The following is an 18,586-nucleotide window of genomic DNA, read 5'->3' on the forward strand; positions in this document are numbered from 1 at the left end:
CCCATGTGGCCCTGTCCTGTGTAAATAATCCCTTATGAATGTTGCCCGTGCCAGTTGGCACAATGTACATGTGTGATTTTTATCTGATGTGTGTTTACAATACAAAAGTTATTTTAAAATAACCTTGTGTGGAGTCCCTTTTGTGGTGTGCCTAGTATGTTGTTGCTGTAGTGTGCTGGCGCAAATGCTTTACACATTGCCTCCGAGTTTAGCCTTACTGCTCGTGCCAAGCTACAAAGGGGGTGAAGCAGGGGTTATCTTGGCGTGTGACTTCCTTGCCCTGACTGGAATGGTGGTTTCTGCCTGGCTTTGGCGTCAGCCTCAGCCTACCAGAAATAGCCAGTTCTAACATCAGGTGTGACACGTTAATCTGTTTCCTGTTTTATTATTCAACAGCTCTATTAAAACTTGCAAAGGTACTCCAAAGGCAAGCAGCGTGTTCTTCTGAAAGCTGGCGCCATGCCAGGGTCATTCTTTTCGTGCTTTTTTATTTACTGCAAGTGTTAAAAGCCTCAAGAAAGGACTTCCCGGGCTGCGTTTAAACAACGTGTTTTTGGTGCAACATGGCGCCATGCCATGTTTATTTATTTCATGCTTTAGGCTACAGTGCGAGTGTTAAGAGCTTCACAAAACCGCTCCTTCACGAAAGGCCTTCTGAAGCCGTCTTACTGGCAGTATGTTTGCTTTTCCAGAAGTCGCCCACTTTAGCACGTATACAACAGTCCGTTTGCAACAGAAAACAACTTTATTAAGTATTTTTGCAGTTTGATGTTAAGATAACTTTGCTCCTTGACAAGCTTTTTATTATGTTTTGCTCAGGAGTTACAGCAAAGGATGCGATGGCAGGTGAAAGGGGACAGAAATTGAAGCATACATATTTCGTTACAGACCATTGGGTACTTTTCGGGTCAGTCAAGGGGCAGTCTTACGCGCCACTCCAAAGTTACTGCTGATGCAATGTGCCGTGCCAAGGAGCACTCGAGTCACACATGAGAAGTTTGAAGAGTCCGCACACTATTGCATGTACTGATTGTGAAGGGCTCAACAAAACCGTGTGCCAGGACATGAACACCCCTTCTCCTCTCAAACTACAGATGCGCCCTGTCCCCGTGCACCCCCCCAGCTTGGCAAGGCCACTGTTTCTGAAGCCTTCTTACTGGCACTCTGGCTGCTTTTTCATAAGTCTGCACCTTATCACGTGTTCGACAGTCCGTTTGAAACAAAAGCAACTTTTAGTATTTGTACACTTTGTCATTACGCTAACTTTGCTCCTTGCCAAGCTTTTTATTATGTTTTGCTCAGGAGTTACAGCAAAGGATGCGATGGCAGGTGAAAGGGGATAGGAATGGAAGCATACATATCTCGTTACAGACCATTGGGTACTTTTAGGGTCAGGCAAGGGGCAGCCTAATTAGGCACCACTCTAAAGTAGCTGCTGATGCCATGTGCCGTGCCAGGGAGCTCTCGAAGTCACACGTCAAGAGTTTGTCAAGTTCCCACACTGTTGCATGTACTGATTGTGAAGGGCTCATTAACACCACGTGCCAGGACATGAACACCTCTTCTCCTCTCAAACTACAAATGCGCACCCTTGCACCCCCCTAGCTTAGGAAGGGCACTGTTTCTGAAGCCGTCTTATTTGCACTCTGGCTGATTTTTCATAAGTCTGCATATTATCACCTGATCGACAGTCCGTTTGCAACAACAGCAACTTTACAAAGTATTTGTACACTAGCCATTAAGCTAACTTTGCTCCTTGAAAAGATTTTTATTACGTTTTGCTCGAGTTACGGCAAAGGATGCGATGTAACTATAGCTTTGTGTGTTGCGTGAACAGCATGTTCTTCTTAAATTTTGCGCCATGATACGTTAATTCTTTTACACTTTGCTATTTGCTGCAAGTGCTAAAAGTCTTACTAAAGAACTTTAGAAGCTGCCTTAAAACAGCATGTTCTTTTGCAAGCTGGCGCAATTGCAAACGTAGGCATCTGCTTTTACAAATACATGTGTTCCGCTTTTTTTCATTTACTACATTATCTTACAAGCAGGATTGTAAATAGGTTGTACTATCAGGTGTGATACGTTAATTTGTTTCTTGTTTTATTATTCAGCAGCTCTGTTAAAACTCGCGAAGGTACTTCAAAGGCTGCCTCGCTGGCACCATGTTTGCTTTTAGTTCCGTAAGCGTTATGACATGTTCACCTTCTTGACCTTTCTTCTTACAGAGGCTGGTATTTACTTTACAAGTATGCTGTATTAAAGTAAAGTAACTAAGCTTTAGCAGTCGTCTTAATAGTGTCAGCTAACTTTACTGCCTACGTCGATGCAAGTAGCCACAATGCGTTATATAATGTTTGCCTTGAAATACAGTCTTACAAAAAAGGATACTTCACGAAAGGGATTCTGATGGTCTGATATACATCGTTTTACTTTTAACAAGTGTCTGATATAATCTGTTAAGCTACATAAAAAGTAATGCTATGTGAAAGGGCACAGGAATGGAAGCATACATATCTCGTTACAGACCATTGGGTACTTTTAGGGTCAGGCAAGGGGCAGCCTAATTAGGCACCACTCTAAAGTAGCTGCTGATGCCATGTGCCGTGCAAGGGAGCTCTCGAAGTCACACGTGAAGAGTTTGTCAAGTTTGCACACTGTTGCATGTACTGATTGTGAAGGGCTCATTAACACCACGTTCCAGGACATGAACACCTCTTCTCCTCTCATACTACAAATGCGCACCCTTGCACCCCCCTAGCTTAGGAAGGGCACTGTTTCTGAAGCAGTCTTACTGGCACTCTGGCTGATTCTTCACAAGTCTGCATATTATCGCGTGTTCGACAGTCCGTTTGCAACAACAGCAACTTTACAAAGTATTTGTACACTAGCCATTAAGCTAACTTTGCTCCTTGAAAAGATTTTTATTATGTTTTGCTCGAGTTACGGCAAAGGATGCGATGTAACTATAGCTTTTTGTGTTACGTGAACAGCATGTTCTTCTTAAATTTTGCGCCATGATACGTTAATTCTTTTACACTTTGCTATTTGCTGCAAGTGCTAAAAGTCTTATTAAAGAACTTTAGAAGCTGCCTTAAAACAGCATGTTCTTTTGCAAGCTGGCGCAATTGCAAATGTAGGCATCTGCTTTTACAAATACATGTGTTCCGCTTTTTTTCATTTACTACATTACCTTACAAGCAGGATTGTAAATAGGTTGTACTATCAGGTGTGATACGTCAATTTGTTTCCTGTTTTATTATTCAGCAGCTCTGTTAAAACTCGCAAAGTTACTTCAAAGGCTGCCTCGCTGTCGCTGGCACCATGTTTGCTTTTAGTTTCGTAAGCGTTACCACATGTTCGCCTTCTTGACCTTTCTTCTTACAGAGGCGGGTGTTTACTTTACAAGTATGCTGTATTAAAGTAAAGTAACTAACCTTTAGCAGTCGTCTTCATAGTGTCAGCTAACTTTACTGCCTACGTCGATGCAAGTAGCCACATTGCATTATATTATGTTTGCATTGAAATACAGTCTTACAAAAAAAAGGTACTTCACGAAAGGGCTTCTGATGGTCTGATATACATCGTCTTACATTTAACAAGTGTCTGATATAATCTGTTCAGCTACAAAAAAAAGTAATGCTATGTGAAAGGGCACAGGAATGGAAGCATACATATCTCGTTACAGACCATTGGGTACTTTTAAGGTCAGGCAAGGGGCAGCCTTAGGCGCCACTCTAAAGTTGCTGCTGATGCCATGTGCAGTGAGAGGGAGCGCTCGACGTTAAATGCACGTTATTTTTTGTATCTGCTGTTGTAAATATGCAGCGTGTTCTTCTCAAAGCTGGCGCCATGCCACGTCCATTTTCTTTTTAGCATTGTTATTCACTGCAAGTGTTAAAAACCTCAAGAAAGGACTTCCCGGGCTGCGTTTAAACAACGTGTTTTTGGTGCAACATGGCGCCATGCCACGTTTATTTATTTCATGCTTTAGGCTACAGTGCGACTGTTAAAAGCTTCACAAAACAGCTCCTTCACGAAATATCTACAATTTTTTGACCCATTTAAACTATTACACAAGAAATATTCATTGAATGTTATGATTAAAAAAGTTGACTATTATCACTTATTTACAGAACTTCCTTCTTTAACCCCTTGGCTGCGGGGCACATTCCCCCGCTGTGCTGGGGGCGGGGCGGCGCGTACAGCGCCCCGGTGCTCATGACGAGGTCAGCTCGTCATGAGCTACGGCGCTCCGGTGCTCATGACGAGCTGAGCTCGTCATGGTCATACCCGTTCCCATGGAGCGTTCAGCACAGCAGGGGAATCAGCCCAGCGTGCGGGCGTTCCACGGGACGTGCGCGGTCATGACGAGCTGAGCTCGTCATGAGCACCGGAGCGCCGAAGCTCATGACAAGCTGAGCTCGTCATGAGCACACAAGGGGTTAACTAATCGTTTGGTTTTGCAGCGCTAATATACTGCTCTCTTTCAACCGCATACTTCTTTAGATACCTATTCTCTTCTCATGTTCTAATCAGTTATTTGTACTATCAATACATCTACATCATGTAAATGCAACACAAATGCTATAGGTGTTACATTTGCACAAGTTATAACTATTGCCATTGTAAACAACAAGGTAATAATTTACCTATTTGTAAAACCAACACATAAATAAAAAAATTGTCATTTACAGTACCAATAACTCCAACTTTTCTAATGCGAGACCTATTGCATTGCAAATGCTTGTTTAGACAAGGGACCAACAATAGGGAAACCTCCAGAGGCAGTCGACCCGAAAAAATCCGCCGCGGGAAAAGAAACAATCAGCCAGAACTTGAGGAGCAAAAACAAACACTAGTAATTAACATCTCATCAAAGAAATTGAACAAACAACAACTACAAGTATTGGAGAAAGGACATCATTTGTACCTATTGTTTAGATCAAAAAAGAGAGCGAGGACTAGATAGGCTAGGCCGTATCCCCTGGATTATATATGCATATATCAAAAAGGGCTAGCTAGTTTAGAGGGATATAGGAGTCTCCGGTAGGTACGTCATGGAGCAACATGGAGTGAGGGAAAACCATTGTTTTCCTCATAAAGCCCTCACCCACCGACCTAGTCGGTGGCATGCTTCATCATTGGGCCCACCACAGTGGCACCGAATGTGCCCCGGGTGTGCTTCAACGCCAGGAGACTGCGGAGCAGGTATGTTGCTGAGTGTGCGGTGAATAGGGTGAGAAAGGTGAAGTTTAAAAGCTATGCAGGAGGTCCCAGCACCCGAGGGTTGTTTATCTTTAATGAACTGGGCCTCTGCTAGCAGATAAAAGGCAAGAAGACGTGTTGGAGTGCTTATTATAACCTCCAGCGTCTAGTACGGTCTACATGTTTCAGCCAGTGCCTTGTTAGTTTAAAGCTGGCTTTCCTCAGGACCAATTAATATGTGAAAAGTGCAAAGAATAAATAAACTTAGTTTTAAGTGGTTGTGTGGTCTTTTGGCTATGTGTGGCGCACGCTAAGGCGCTATAGCTGTTAGAGGGGATTCCCTCAAGCTTGATCTGTTTTCTCTTGTAAAAAGCTTCATGGGTCGCCTGGCAGAGAAAGAGACCGAGTATTTCGGTCTGGTTCCTCCTTGGACCTATTCGTCCTTCCGCGGTGCCGCCTTAGCGTGCGCCACACAGCCAAAAGACCACACAACCACTTAAAACTAAGTTTATTTATTCTTTGCACTTTTCACATATTAATTGGTCCTGAGGAAAGCCAGCTTTAAACTAACAAGGCACTGGCTGAAACATGTAGACCGTACTAGACGCTGGAGGTCATAATAAGCACTCCAACACGTCTTCTTGCCTTTTATCTGCTAGCAGAGGCCCAGTTCATTAAAGATAAACAACCCTCGGGTGCTGGGACCTCCTGCATAGCTTTTAAACTTCACCTTTCTCACCCTATTCACCGCACACTCAGCAACATACCTGCTCCGCAGTCTCCTGTCGTTGAAGCACACCCGGGGCACATTCGGTGCCACTGTGGTGGGCCCGATGATGAAGCATGCCACCGACTAGGTCGGTGGGTGAGGGCTTTATGAGGAAAACAATGGTTTTCCCTCACTCCATGTTGCTCCATGACGTACCTACCTGAGTCTCCTATATCCCTCTAAACTAGCTAGCCCTTTTTGATATATGCATCATTTGTACCTACACATCAAAGCAACAAATTTGAAACTGAGATTAGTTTCTTCAGGTTTATGCGTACATTGAGATTACGCCATTTTTTCAACAACATTGTTCCGACTTTGCCTGAATATTCACAACAGAGAGAAGAGAGTGATTATAAGGAATTCAAAGCTCCTAGCAACTATATGCCACCTATGTCTCACAAAATTCTAGATACTTTTGAGGTTTTAGTTCAACAAGACTTACAGAAACTACAGTGGCACAAACCAATAAGGAAAAATATCAATAAGCACGCGCAAACCATCATTAAAAATTTGGCGAATGACAACACAATCGCCATCCAAAAGGCTGATAAAGGAGGAGCACTGGTTATTATGGACACTGCTTTTTATGAGACTAAAGTTTGGGCACACGTCAATGATGAGACTACGTACCTGAAGCTCGCATACAATCCAGTTACAGAAATTACTCACACATTGGAACTCATTCTAGACAAGGCTGTGGAAATGGAGTGGATAAACGCCAATACTAAAAACTTTTTAACAACTCAGTATCCTCGTTGTCCAAAATTGTATATGCTACCCAAGATACACAAAAATATACAAGATCCTCCATTAAGGCCAATTGTGAGTGGATGCGGGTCTATTTTTGAGCCACTGGGCCAATATATCGATGAGTTTTTACAAAAGTTGTGCAAGGATGGGTGACGTACATAAGCGACACCTCACACTTTTTACAACTTTTACAGTCGGTAGATCTGGAACACCAGAAAATAATTTTGTGCACTATTGATGTTACTGCACTGCATTCATCTATCCTATTAGCAGAAGGACTGGAAGCATGCAAATGGGCACTTCTAAATACACCCCAAGTGGCCGCACATAGAGTGTTCATATTAGAGTTGCTACAATTTTGCTTACAACATTCATATTTTAAATGGAAGGAAAACTACTTCCTGCAGATAAGTGGCACATCTATGGGGTTCTCGGGAGCCCCAGCTTTTTCTAACATAACACCTTTATGGCCAAATTCGAGAACAATTACATCCTCACAGATGCAGTTTGGAATGAACACGCAATCTTCTACAAAAGATTCATCAACGAAATTTTTTTGCTATGGAAAGGACCAGAATCTTTATTACTCAGTAAAATCCAAGAACTCAACACAAGAAATATGAGAATTCAGTTTACACACACTATTGATCATCCTAAAGTTCCTTTTTGGATGTGGCAGTGAGTATTCATGAAAATCACTTGGAAACGGCGGTTTATCATAAACCTACAGTTCACAATAATGCATTATTGTACAGTAGTTTCCATCCAAAGGCACTGCTTCAAAATTTGCCATATTCCCAATGTTTGCGTATCAAATGCATAGCATCTACTGAGGAGGCATTCACTAAGGAGGTGGAAAGACAAAGTCAGACATTTTTAGCCCGTGGATACCCTTGTGATATTGTACAGACAGCAGAAAGAAGAATGGAAACAGTACCAAGAGAAACATTAATACAAGTTAAACCCAAGACAAAACAGGAATCATGGCCTTGGCCATAAAAGGGCTGAAAGGCTTGTTGGGGTGGTGAGGAATCTGGCGCTGGTAAAATTGAAAATCCCAACTGTACACAGAGAGGGCAAGATTGTTGGTTGATTTGTCTAGTGGGGGTGGGGGCAGAAAGGCCCAAAATAACGTGCAGTGGACCTACTCTCCTAAGACAATTTCAGATCAAAATCAAATTTCTCGCCAAAGAGGCGAGAGCCATCAAACGGCATATCCATCAGAGAAGCTTTGACATCCCTAAGGAAGCCCGTAAAACTCATCAACTGCCACACCAGTGCCCACCGTTCGAACTAAGCAGCTGGTCTCATGTCCAGGTCAGAACGTATGAAACATTTTGCAGCATTGCAACCATTCTGAAAAGCTTGAGGGAGGCATGCCCGAAGTCCGTATGGGACAGTCGGTAAAACTAGTGCCAAAATGTTCTAAAGGTCATGGGAGTAGAGGTCTAGAAGCCAGCTCCCATTCACCTGCCTCGAGCAAGGGTCCTAGAGGAGAAAATCCACTTACCAAATGCCTCTATTTTTTTGGGCTCACGCTTAAGCAGGGTGATGGGGAAGGCGCTGTGACGGACCTTACTGGTGGACATTTGTTCCACTAAACTCCTTGGAGTTGGATGTTGTGTAAGGAAGGCTGGGTCGCCCAATGCAGGCCGATTGCGACAAGTAATCTGCCTATTAGCAGGTCGGCCTGAACATGATTCCACCCAAGTACCCAAACAGGTATCAGTGAAAGACTGACTTGGTCCAAGTACCTCAATTAATATATTTGTTTTCACCTCCATAGTGGAGAGTTGTAGGTCTAAAGCTTATGCCGCCTTTCGCATAATGGCTTTCCGCCATAGCAGGATGGGGGTGGGACACAAGACCAGTATTTGGAGTAGTATCCAGACCACTGGCAACTAGGTGATCCTCATACCAATTTTCTTCATCTTTTTGTGGGATATATTCGTCCCCTTCATCATACTTGTCACTGTCGGAGTAAGTGCAGAAAAGATTGTGTAATGTTGGAGCACTACTGAGTGGTATGGGCTGTGTCAGAATCTGGGGGTTTGCATGGAGGTTGTGTGCTGGTTGTAGATGGGCGTGGATGTGGTTGAGGTGGATTCCACTCGGAGTCCGATACCACAATGGGATGCAAATCCTCCTCCACTGGTGATGCAAAAGGAATTGGCGCACAAAGTGGCACAGGAATCAAAGTCGGCACCAGAATCAGCACTGAACCTGATGCAGGTTCAAGAGGAACAGATATCGCGGATGTGGACCCGTTGGACATCCATGCACTCTCTCTGGAGTCTCTGAGTGGAGAGAAGGGGCCAATTACCACTCCAACTTCTTATAATTTTTTCTGGATTTACCCAAAGACTTCAACCACAATGAAGAGCTACTGTAGGAATTACTTCGGGGGCAGAAACAGGGCCATCCTTTCGACTTCAACCGGTCGTGGTAGAGAATGCTTGGTGACAAAGTCGGCCTCATGGTTCTGAATGGCCTTTGGATTAATCAGGAGCGCACTCACCACAGGCCTTGAAATCATGCTCCGATCCCAGGCACCAAGGACACACTTTATAAGGGTGCTTCACAGTTTACATCAGTCCCTACACAGTTTGAACCCTATTGTATTTTTAGGAGGTGACATTTTCCCTAGCACATTGGTAAATTTGTGATGAGAAACAGCTTGGAAAGACTAAGGAGATGCTTCAGATCCGTGTTTGAAGGGGCGGAAACAAATTAACTGATGTCAGTGGGCAAGGATGGTGCTTATATCCAGCTCCACTTGTCACTTCCGGACCGATGTTGGCATGGAGCTACACAATGCCACTTACTGGTTAAAGTTTCTGGATCCAACTTGATACCTGGGGAATATTCATTCGGCAAGGACTCTGCCTTTAGAAGTAGCCATCAGAAAACCTATATACATTTGATCTCATTTAGAATTCAGAAAGCATGACTGTAGAAGATGAACTGGAAACGAATTCCTAATTTATTGAAGCTCTCGCCATTCTTTGAAATAGACAAAACACCTAGGATCCCTTTAAAATCAAACCAGCGAAACTCAACCAATGGGAAGTCCTATTTAAGGCCTTAAGATACAATCATCTTGTCCAGATAAAGAATAGTCTCAGGGAATTCCCCTCATTAATGATTGAAGGTTGTAAGATATTCATATATCAAGATTAGGCAAGTGAGTCACTTCTAATCAGAAGAACATGTAGACATTCATGCTACTAAAAAATAACTTTAAAAAATGACACAAACCCTTTTTCTGACCTGGTGGCTCTCAAAGAAATACCTAAAATTGCTTCATCCTGACCCAATGGATTTACCTGACAATCACAACTGAAGCTCATAAAAGAGTGGTTCAACAAGGATTGAAAGAATACTTGTTACTGTCATGGTCTTATACTATTTTATTGCTTTGCTTAGCAGTCTACAGAGGTACAAGCTATGGAAGTGATGGAACCACTTTGTGATAGTGATACTTTATCACTTAAACTTTCAAACAGCAAAATATACACTTTGTCTTTATAACTAAACAGGTAAAGAGATATTGTATAGCTAAAGTGCAAGAGGCACTTTGTACTTAAAGTTCAATCCTGGTGAAACTAACTTTGTATCATGTTTGGCACTTGAAATAATGTGATATTCAAGCATTTAACCTTTGAAGGTAATTGTGGGAAAAGTCCATCTTACAAATACCGTTGTTCTGCATTGTTTAATTATTTAACATTATATGAATGAAACGTTTACAGTTAATGAACGGATGTATGACATTACAACGCATGCATTTACATCGCATGTCTTTACAACGCAAGTAATACAACGCAGTCCATTACAACGCATAGTGCGTTGGGGCGCTGGATAGTGAATAGTTTAATTTACTATTCCAACTCCAGTCCCCGTGGACACTAGGGAAGGTTATTGGATAGTAAATTAACCTATTCCCTATCCTAGAGCGCCCCCAGAGCAATGCGTTGTAATAGTTTGCGTTGTAATGGTTGCGTTGTAAAGGCTCTGCGATGTAAAAGTTGCGTTGTAAGTGTTGTTCACCTTTAATGAACATGAGCCCAAATGGATCAAAGTTGGTAATTTTAATTTTAAAAGCAACTGTATGATTGAGCTTCCTTTCTTGTACGTACGCATACTTAGCCCTTCACGTTCCCATTGATGAGGTGAGATATCACAGGAGAAAGTCACAGCTAGATCTTGCAAGATTTACTCTAATCTCTACCACCATCTTGAATGCGTTCTGCTTTAAATAGTGGCCGTTCCCTGAACCAAGCACATGCTATGCACGCAATTTTGAGTGTTACTTTGAACAGTCACCTGTTCATTTCAAGCAAAGATCAATGAATCCCTCTGAAACAATTGCATCTTCCCACCCACAGTCTATCCGAGTCAGCTGTAGGTGGGGTAATTCTGTTTAATTTGCCAGCGCTACCGTCGGAATTACGGTCACGTTAAGAACTTTTCCTGAAAACTAGTGCCATGGTTGCATAATAATTCCAGTTGGTGCGATAAGAAAAAACCCAGTATCCGTAACAAAGTAAAACCAGAAGAAAGAGGCCTTAAGCAAGAAATTGGTTATATATTTTTCTCATGGATGTATTACGAGTTGAGTCGAACTCAAGGAACAGATTCTCTAAAATTACTGTAATCAATTCTCTTAGGAGAATATACACTGAAGTACAGACCTCTGTTGTTCTTTGCCACATCTTTGATGGATTTATCCATATTCATTGTACTGCAGTAATACTGATTAACATGTCATCCTTATCACAGATGGCAGTTAGCAGAACAAACAACTGATATATGCATATGAGCATTATTTGTGTTAGGTTCTCCTCTAGAAATTAATCCAGGGAGTACGTTTTTTCTGATCAACGCCATCATATTGTTTCAGGTCTCCCTTCCAGCAGGATCCTCCCTAAATCCCTTTCACTCATCTGGACACTCTAAACCTTGTGTGTACAACTACAGTGTCTGCACTTTTTTGATAAACCTGAGAAGCGCCCGAATACGGTAACAAAGCTCTACAGTGGCAAGGCGTTACATTTCGCTATATAAGTATGAACATCTATCAACAAGAGCAAGACCTCCTCAGCAGCAATATCACTCAAGCGGTGTCTACAATCAGCACTCTCCATGTTGGGTATATAGCCCTGCCTAAAATAGTCCTCCCTTGACTGCTGTATCATTTCAGTAACCTCCCATTATACTTACCTGTAAAATGTTTTTGCACATTAAGCACCATGCTAGGCGAAATCATCGGCCGTTCTGGACGACGCAGTGGCACAAGCAAACATAAGACTGCCGACATGCAGGGGCGGGTTTGAGGCTCCAAATTTCGAACACAACTACTTGGCTGCTCAACCGCAGTGGGTGTGCAGATGGTTATCTGAAAACCAGCTAGACGACACATCAAAGCTGATCCCAGCTCTCAGTCTCCCACAAATCGTGCGCCTTTCTCGCTTCCTGATAAAGAGGTCTGCTGCTAACTCACAGCTTATGCGTATGGCCCATTGTTCCTTTAAAAGGTCGTTATGTATTACAGACGAATCTGCCCGTATGCCCCCAGTTTCCCGCTATCATATCCGACTGAGAGCTCACCTCATCGGACACTCCCTGACCTCAGACCCTGGGAAGCTGCTGGCATCGGCGTCACAGCAGTTGGCAATATATTCCAAGAGGGTCATGTCCTATCACTCGATGACCTCACAAATTCACAAAATGAAAAAAGGATTTTTAAAGCGCACTACTACCCGAAAGTGTCTAAACGCTGGTCTACTGACGAGAAGCAGAATACTTGCTAAAAGTGTAAAAAATAAGTGCAAATTCATTGGTTAAAAGCCTGGTTTTTAATGCCTTCCTGAAGGTCAGTAGATCGGTGTTTCTTTTAAGGTTAAGGGACTTTGAGTTCCAGAGTCTGACGGTGCAGGCAAGAAAACTTCTGCACCCCTAGAAGATTTTTTGATTCTGGGAATCACTAGAGTAGGTGAAGATGCAGAACGCAAAGGCATAGCTGGATTTCAGTAAAGGAATTTTTGTTTTATGTATTTGGAGCCTATACTGTGCAAGGAGTTAAATGCAATGATGCATAGGGCCTTGAAATCAATGCGCTTCCTGATGGAAAGCCAGTGCAACTGATTTAGGGATTGCAATGCTGATTTATATTTGGGGATACTCAACAATAACTTGACAGCCGCATTCTGAATAGTCCGTAACTTCTTCAGAAAACTTTTCTGGATATTTATAAGCAAGACATTGCAGTAGTCAAGTTTGGTGCAATGAGCAGATACTGCAGTTCCGTCTGAATGAAAAGGAAAACTTCCACTGCAGTTTTAATGTAGTTCGCTGTTAAACAGAATCCAGAGGTTCTCAACCTTTATAACTGGGGCCTGGAGGGTGCCAAGTTCCTGGGACCACCATCTCCGGTACCAGAAGAAGCCTCAAAGCCAACGGTGACAAACACCTCCACAGGTTCATGGATCTGACTTTCGTCCTGTCAATGATTAACAAAGGTTGTTGTCAAGACAGGAAATGTTTTCATTCTGATCGAGACAGGACTTGCTTTTAGAATATAACTAGATGGCATTGCATCATGCAAAAACTCAATAAAAACACATTAAAAAACTGACTGTTATTGATACACTAATAGATAGACTTCCAAAATTTAAATGTATTCAGCCCAAAGCATGCCAAATCTAAAACATTTATCTAAAAACACTAAGTTTCTAAATCTATGACGCTGACAATTCTGACAAGTAAACAGTTTACATTATATACAAATGCACATTATTTACACTTAAGATTAAATGCTTTAATGACAAGGCCACAATAGCTTTGTTGTCATACATCCTTCCAATCTAAATGTCCAACCATGCTGCTGTCATGCTCTTTGCAAGGTCCTTCAATGATGAATAAATCTTTAAGCAGATGAATGAATGTTGATATGATTGTATCTAATAAGTTGAAGGATTAATTTTTTACTCATAATGTTCTGTGGATAAATTTCCTCTAAGTAATTGGGATGCTTTTATAGTTAAGGTTAGGAGGCCAGTTTAAAAAAAAAAATAGCTTGATGCATCAAAATTGCTGAATACATCGCTTAATGAAAAACAATTATTTTTCTAAAACATAAACATTGAGGGAGCCGTGGCCAAGATGGTAGCGGAAACGGTTGCACTTTGACCTCACTCCACCGTGGGCCCATCTTTAATCCACCATCATCCTGTATAAACCCATGATTGATGCTTTTTTTTTTTTTTAAACCCACCCCCGGCGGCTAAATTTACTTGTAGGTCCCTTGTAAAGTGGTATACCATATACCTGTAAATTAAATGCTACCAGTGGGCCTGCAGCCCTTTTATTACACATAAGTCGTCCTAAACGTAGGCCGTATGTAGCCCGTAGGGCAGGGTGCTGTGTAAGGAAAAGGTAGAACATGTACTTTTAAGTTTTGCATGTCCTGGTAGTGAAAAACACCTAAATGTGTTTTTTCACTACTGTGAGGCCTGCACCTCTCATAGGTTAATACTGGGAATTGCTTAATACACTTTTAAGTTGTAATTCCTGATTAAAAAGGGAGTAGCTCAGAAATGTTTTATATCTTTGGGATGGTAATGACAAATCCTCTTTTCTGATAAAGATAGATTTAACATCATTATTTTTAAAATGGCACTTTTAGAAAATGGATATTTCTCTGCTCTTACAGCTCTGTGTGCCCTACGGCAGTCTCCAATGCACATCTAGGTTGTGACAGCTACACCCCCTTCATTCCATTGAGACAGCCACAAACACAGGAAGGTTTGGTGTGTCTGAGTACTCAAAGTAACACAAGAAGGGAGTGAAGATGTAATGCTCAAAAGAGCAGAAGAGATGGATACGTCCTCCTCAAGTTATATTGTTTAAAAACAAAGGGATCCACCCTTATGGGAAAGTATAGAAAGTGTTCCTCCAGACTACGTGTGTCTCCTACAATGGTGGAAAGCACACAGCTTTATTTAAATACCCCTCCTCACTAAAACGACCCTTGGTGGCATGCTTCATCATCTGGGTCTTCCCGTCCCACTGCGGGACAGGGTGCGCTACGACCTACAACTATGTGGGAGCACTGGTTATGAAAAACAATACTATGGTTGGTGTAAGAGTGTGAGTGGAAGGGTCAGAAGTGAGTGAATGGTGAAAAATTCAAAAACACCTGGCTCAGTGGAAAAAATAAATGTTAATGTTCCTTTAAACTGGTATTATTAAAAGTGGGGAATAAGATGTAGATACTATGCTATAATGTACACTGGAAAGGGGTTTTTAGGAAATTCAGATCTCTAGGGCGCACTGCCTCAGTTTTTACGTTACAGTGTGTGATGTCAAAGGTTTGTGTGTAGTGCGTGAAGAGCAGGCGGAAAAACACCCTTAACCGTCTAAAATAGTCAAAGGACTAAACATATATATACAGCTAAGCTCTCGCAACTACAATAAGGTATCACATAAACAGTACAATGACTGATGAGTATCAATGAAACAGAAGCAGATTCTTTAGTGTGTTCTTAGTCACAGCAAGAAGATGGTTTATTCTCTCCAGGCTTGAGGAATGTCATACAAAGCCGACACGTGTTTCGTCGTGTACAGTTGAGTCAACACGACTCTTCAGGGCTTAGGGCTCAGCTCAATAATATTGATTGCGATTAAGTCTGGACTTATGTTCGTGTGCTGTTTAGATAGATAGGAGAGAGACACTGGTTACTCCGTTTGTGACTAATTAGGAAGGGTGTGTTTCAAAAGAGTCACGTAAGAAGCACTTTTGTCTGAGTATTCTGCCTTATTGGTTAGGATAAAATCTTCAAGTTTAGACACTCTGAATACTGGTGCCGAGAGACGACGACCGGGAATCATAGGAGGAGGGATACCTTATCACGGCGCACCGCCACATAGGAAACGCACCCGTTTCTTGCGAGCCTTTCTACAGATGGATCCCCTCCCGGCTACCACCTGATACACACCAGTATTCAGAGTGTCTAAACTTGAAGATTTTATCCTAACCAATAAGGCAGAATACTCAGACAAAAGTGCTTCTTACGTGACTCTTTTGAAACACACCCTTCCTAATTAGTCACAAACGGAGTAACCAGTGTCTCTCTCCTATCTATATAAACAGCACACGAACATAAGTCCAGACTTAATCGCAATCAATATTATTGAGCTGAGCCCTAAGCCCTGAAGAGTCGTGTTGACTCAACTGTACACGACGAAACACGTGTCGGCTTTGTATGACATTCCTCAAGTCTGGAGAGAATAAACCATCTTCTTGCTGTGACTAAGAACACACTAAAGAATCTGCTTCTGTTTCATTGATACTCATCAGTCATTGTACTGTTTATGTGATACCTTATTGTAGTTGCGAGAGCTTAGCTGTATAAATGAGCAGTGTCTCTTGTGTCGATATGTTTCAAAGCCCTCCCCTTACTTCTCATCAGGACCTAGAAGATATCCCTTCTACACTCAAATCAAAACAACTGTGTATTTACATATAATCCTTACTAAGTGGTGCATATAAATTTACATGCACAGTATACTTTACCCCAGTAGGTGTATTGATGAATGGGTTTCTTATATCGCCCAGATAATGCCCCAATAGCCTTCAAAATGGGAGGGAAGGGGTACTTATAGTCCCACAAATATCAAGGTTACCTCCTCACCAGGGCACTGCCTCGTTGCTCCTGGTGAGGAGGTAACCTTGACATTTGTGTTTGGCCACATCAAACGAACCGTGAGGTAGGGGCAGCAAACATAACTGTGATGGAGACACTGGGGGAAGTGGGGCTCCCCTGATCTAGTGCAGCGACGGTGCTAAGCAACCAGACTAAGCCAGGAAGATGGTGGTGCCTCGCGGCTATTGAGCCCTGCGAGGGACGTAACAGGCGGCCCACACAGCTTCCAGAGCAGGAGCCTGCAATCACTAACAGTTAGGCCAGTGAGGGTTTAATTACATGTTATTGCCATGCTATTGTATGATAAACATTGTAAATAAAGATCTTTACAAAAAAGGAAAAAACTACGATCAGTTTCTTACGCTCACTATTTCACATGGTTTTAGTTGTATGGTAGAGACCTCTCCAAAGACTGATGGTAGAGTTACGAACAACAATGCTTTTTCCCACACTTCTCTGCTACACCCATGGATAGGTACAGTTACACTCTTGATTCAACACGTCTTCAGCAGTCCCTGCCATACACACACGTCATCAAAACATTTTCAAGATGAGCTACACTGAACTCATACATTTGTACCCCTTATTATATCACCTTTTAGTGCTTAAGTTTCCTACCTCTCAGTTCTTTTCACTTTTCAATCACACCAGGGTGCAGTGACAACACACAATGAAAGCGTAATTGTGCCCCTGAAATGCAATATTCAAATACTACCCATACAGACCACATGTCAAACACATGCTCTATCCAAAGCACTGGCATTGAGAAGCTTGGTAGCCGCCCGTAAATGTGATTGAGCACTTCGTCAGGGGTTTTGAGCTCTATATAAAGGCAACTGCAATACAATGCTTATACATCTTTAAATAAATCACATAATAAAGCATTATATCTCACCTGCATAAGAAAGACTAAGTAGTCTGCTGCGTTCTAGCGGTGGTGCCCAAGAGGACCACATAGCATGCATGGCAGGGAAAGTAACACCCTGGAAAGAAAATAAAGACTTTTACAACTCCTTTCCCTTGATGTTCTCAAATCATGTCAATGTTTAACAGACGTCTGAACATTTTGCAGAATGCATATCAAATGCTTTGCACTCATTATCATAACTTTGAGTGAAACATGACCACTTACGAAAGAAGGAATACGACGAACAGGTCTGAGGCATAAGGGTATAAAAAAAATCATTAAGACTACATCAATGCTCAATTCAAAGCAAAATAAACACAGGAGAACTGATAACCAAAATTAGTATGCCAATGCTCAAGTTTCTTCCACATTCATTAAATGTTTGTGAAGATATACTCGGCAAAAAACACAGCCACAGTGCCAGAATGAAGAGGTGTGTTACAATAAAAAATCTGTGTGGAATTGTGTATATTGAGGGGGCATATATACATAGGTGTAGGGTGGAAAAATAAGGTGAAATAGTTATGTGACCATCTGCTCATCATTTTCTACTGACAGATCTAGTATGTTTTCCTGAGCAATGACTCATGTCACAAGGTCATCAACAGACGCTCTACTTGTTTGCCTATTGCTCACCAACAGAGCTCGAAACTATGTTCGGTGATCTAAAGGTACACCAAAAGTGAGGTTACTTACTTTCAGCAACGCTTTTTCTGATGGATCCTCTAACCGATTTCCGTGTCAGAATGGAGGCGAGGATTATGCTGTTGTTTGTTTATTTTTTCCTGCAGCTTAACGCAAACGCCATAGACTACATTTGCAATGGAATTTGAGAAAAACAGAGTCAACACCAGTCTCTAACCAATCACAATGGTTTTGACCCCTAAAGAGGCTCCTTGGCTTCCAGTGCCCCCTCTTTCTTCACTGCTCAAGCAATAGATTATTGTAGTTTCTACTGTTTGAATTTGTTCATGATATTAGGGGACTAACGTTTTTGCTTTCTTTTCATTTAGCACGCGAACCGTGCACAGCAAGTTTTTTCCGATTCCTGAATGGTGCTATGTAACTGCAGGATCTCCGCGGTGCACTATCCTTACCACTAGGGGCGCTGAAATCCCGGGCGATCCTTGGTGTGACACGGTACCCGTATCTCCCTCAGACTGTAGTTTCAAGGTACAGACCCGGCAATTGCACTGATTGCGTACGCTTAAAGAAAACTAGAGTTTTAAAGAAGGAATACAATTT

At 42.1% G+C, this 18,586-nt stretch overlaps 1 protein-coding gene across 3 annotated transcripts in view; it reads right to left on the reverse strand.

The window, feature by feature from the left end:
- Positions 1-18,586, reverse strand: part of SLC17A5 (solute carrier family 17 member 5) — a 418,561-nt gene that overhangs the window by 265,263 nt on the left and 134,712 nt on the right. For all 3 annotated transcript variants that reach the window (XM_078648061.1, XM_078648062.1, XM_078648060.1), the window contains exon 4: positions 17,330-17,417. In XM_078648061.1, coding sequence (XP_078504187.1) covers positions 17,330-17,417 — 88 coding nt within the window. The remainder of the gene's footprint in view (positions 1-17,329; positions 17,418-18,586) is intronic.

The sequence above is a fragment of the Lissotriton helveticus genome, chromosome 6 (assembly GCF_964261635.1).
Source record: "Lissotriton helveticus chromosome 6, aLisHel1.1, whole genome shotgun sequence".
Classification (NCBI taxonomy): domain Eukaryota; kingdom Metazoa; phylum Chordata; class Amphibia; order Caudata; family Salamandridae; genus Lissotriton; species Lissotriton helveticus.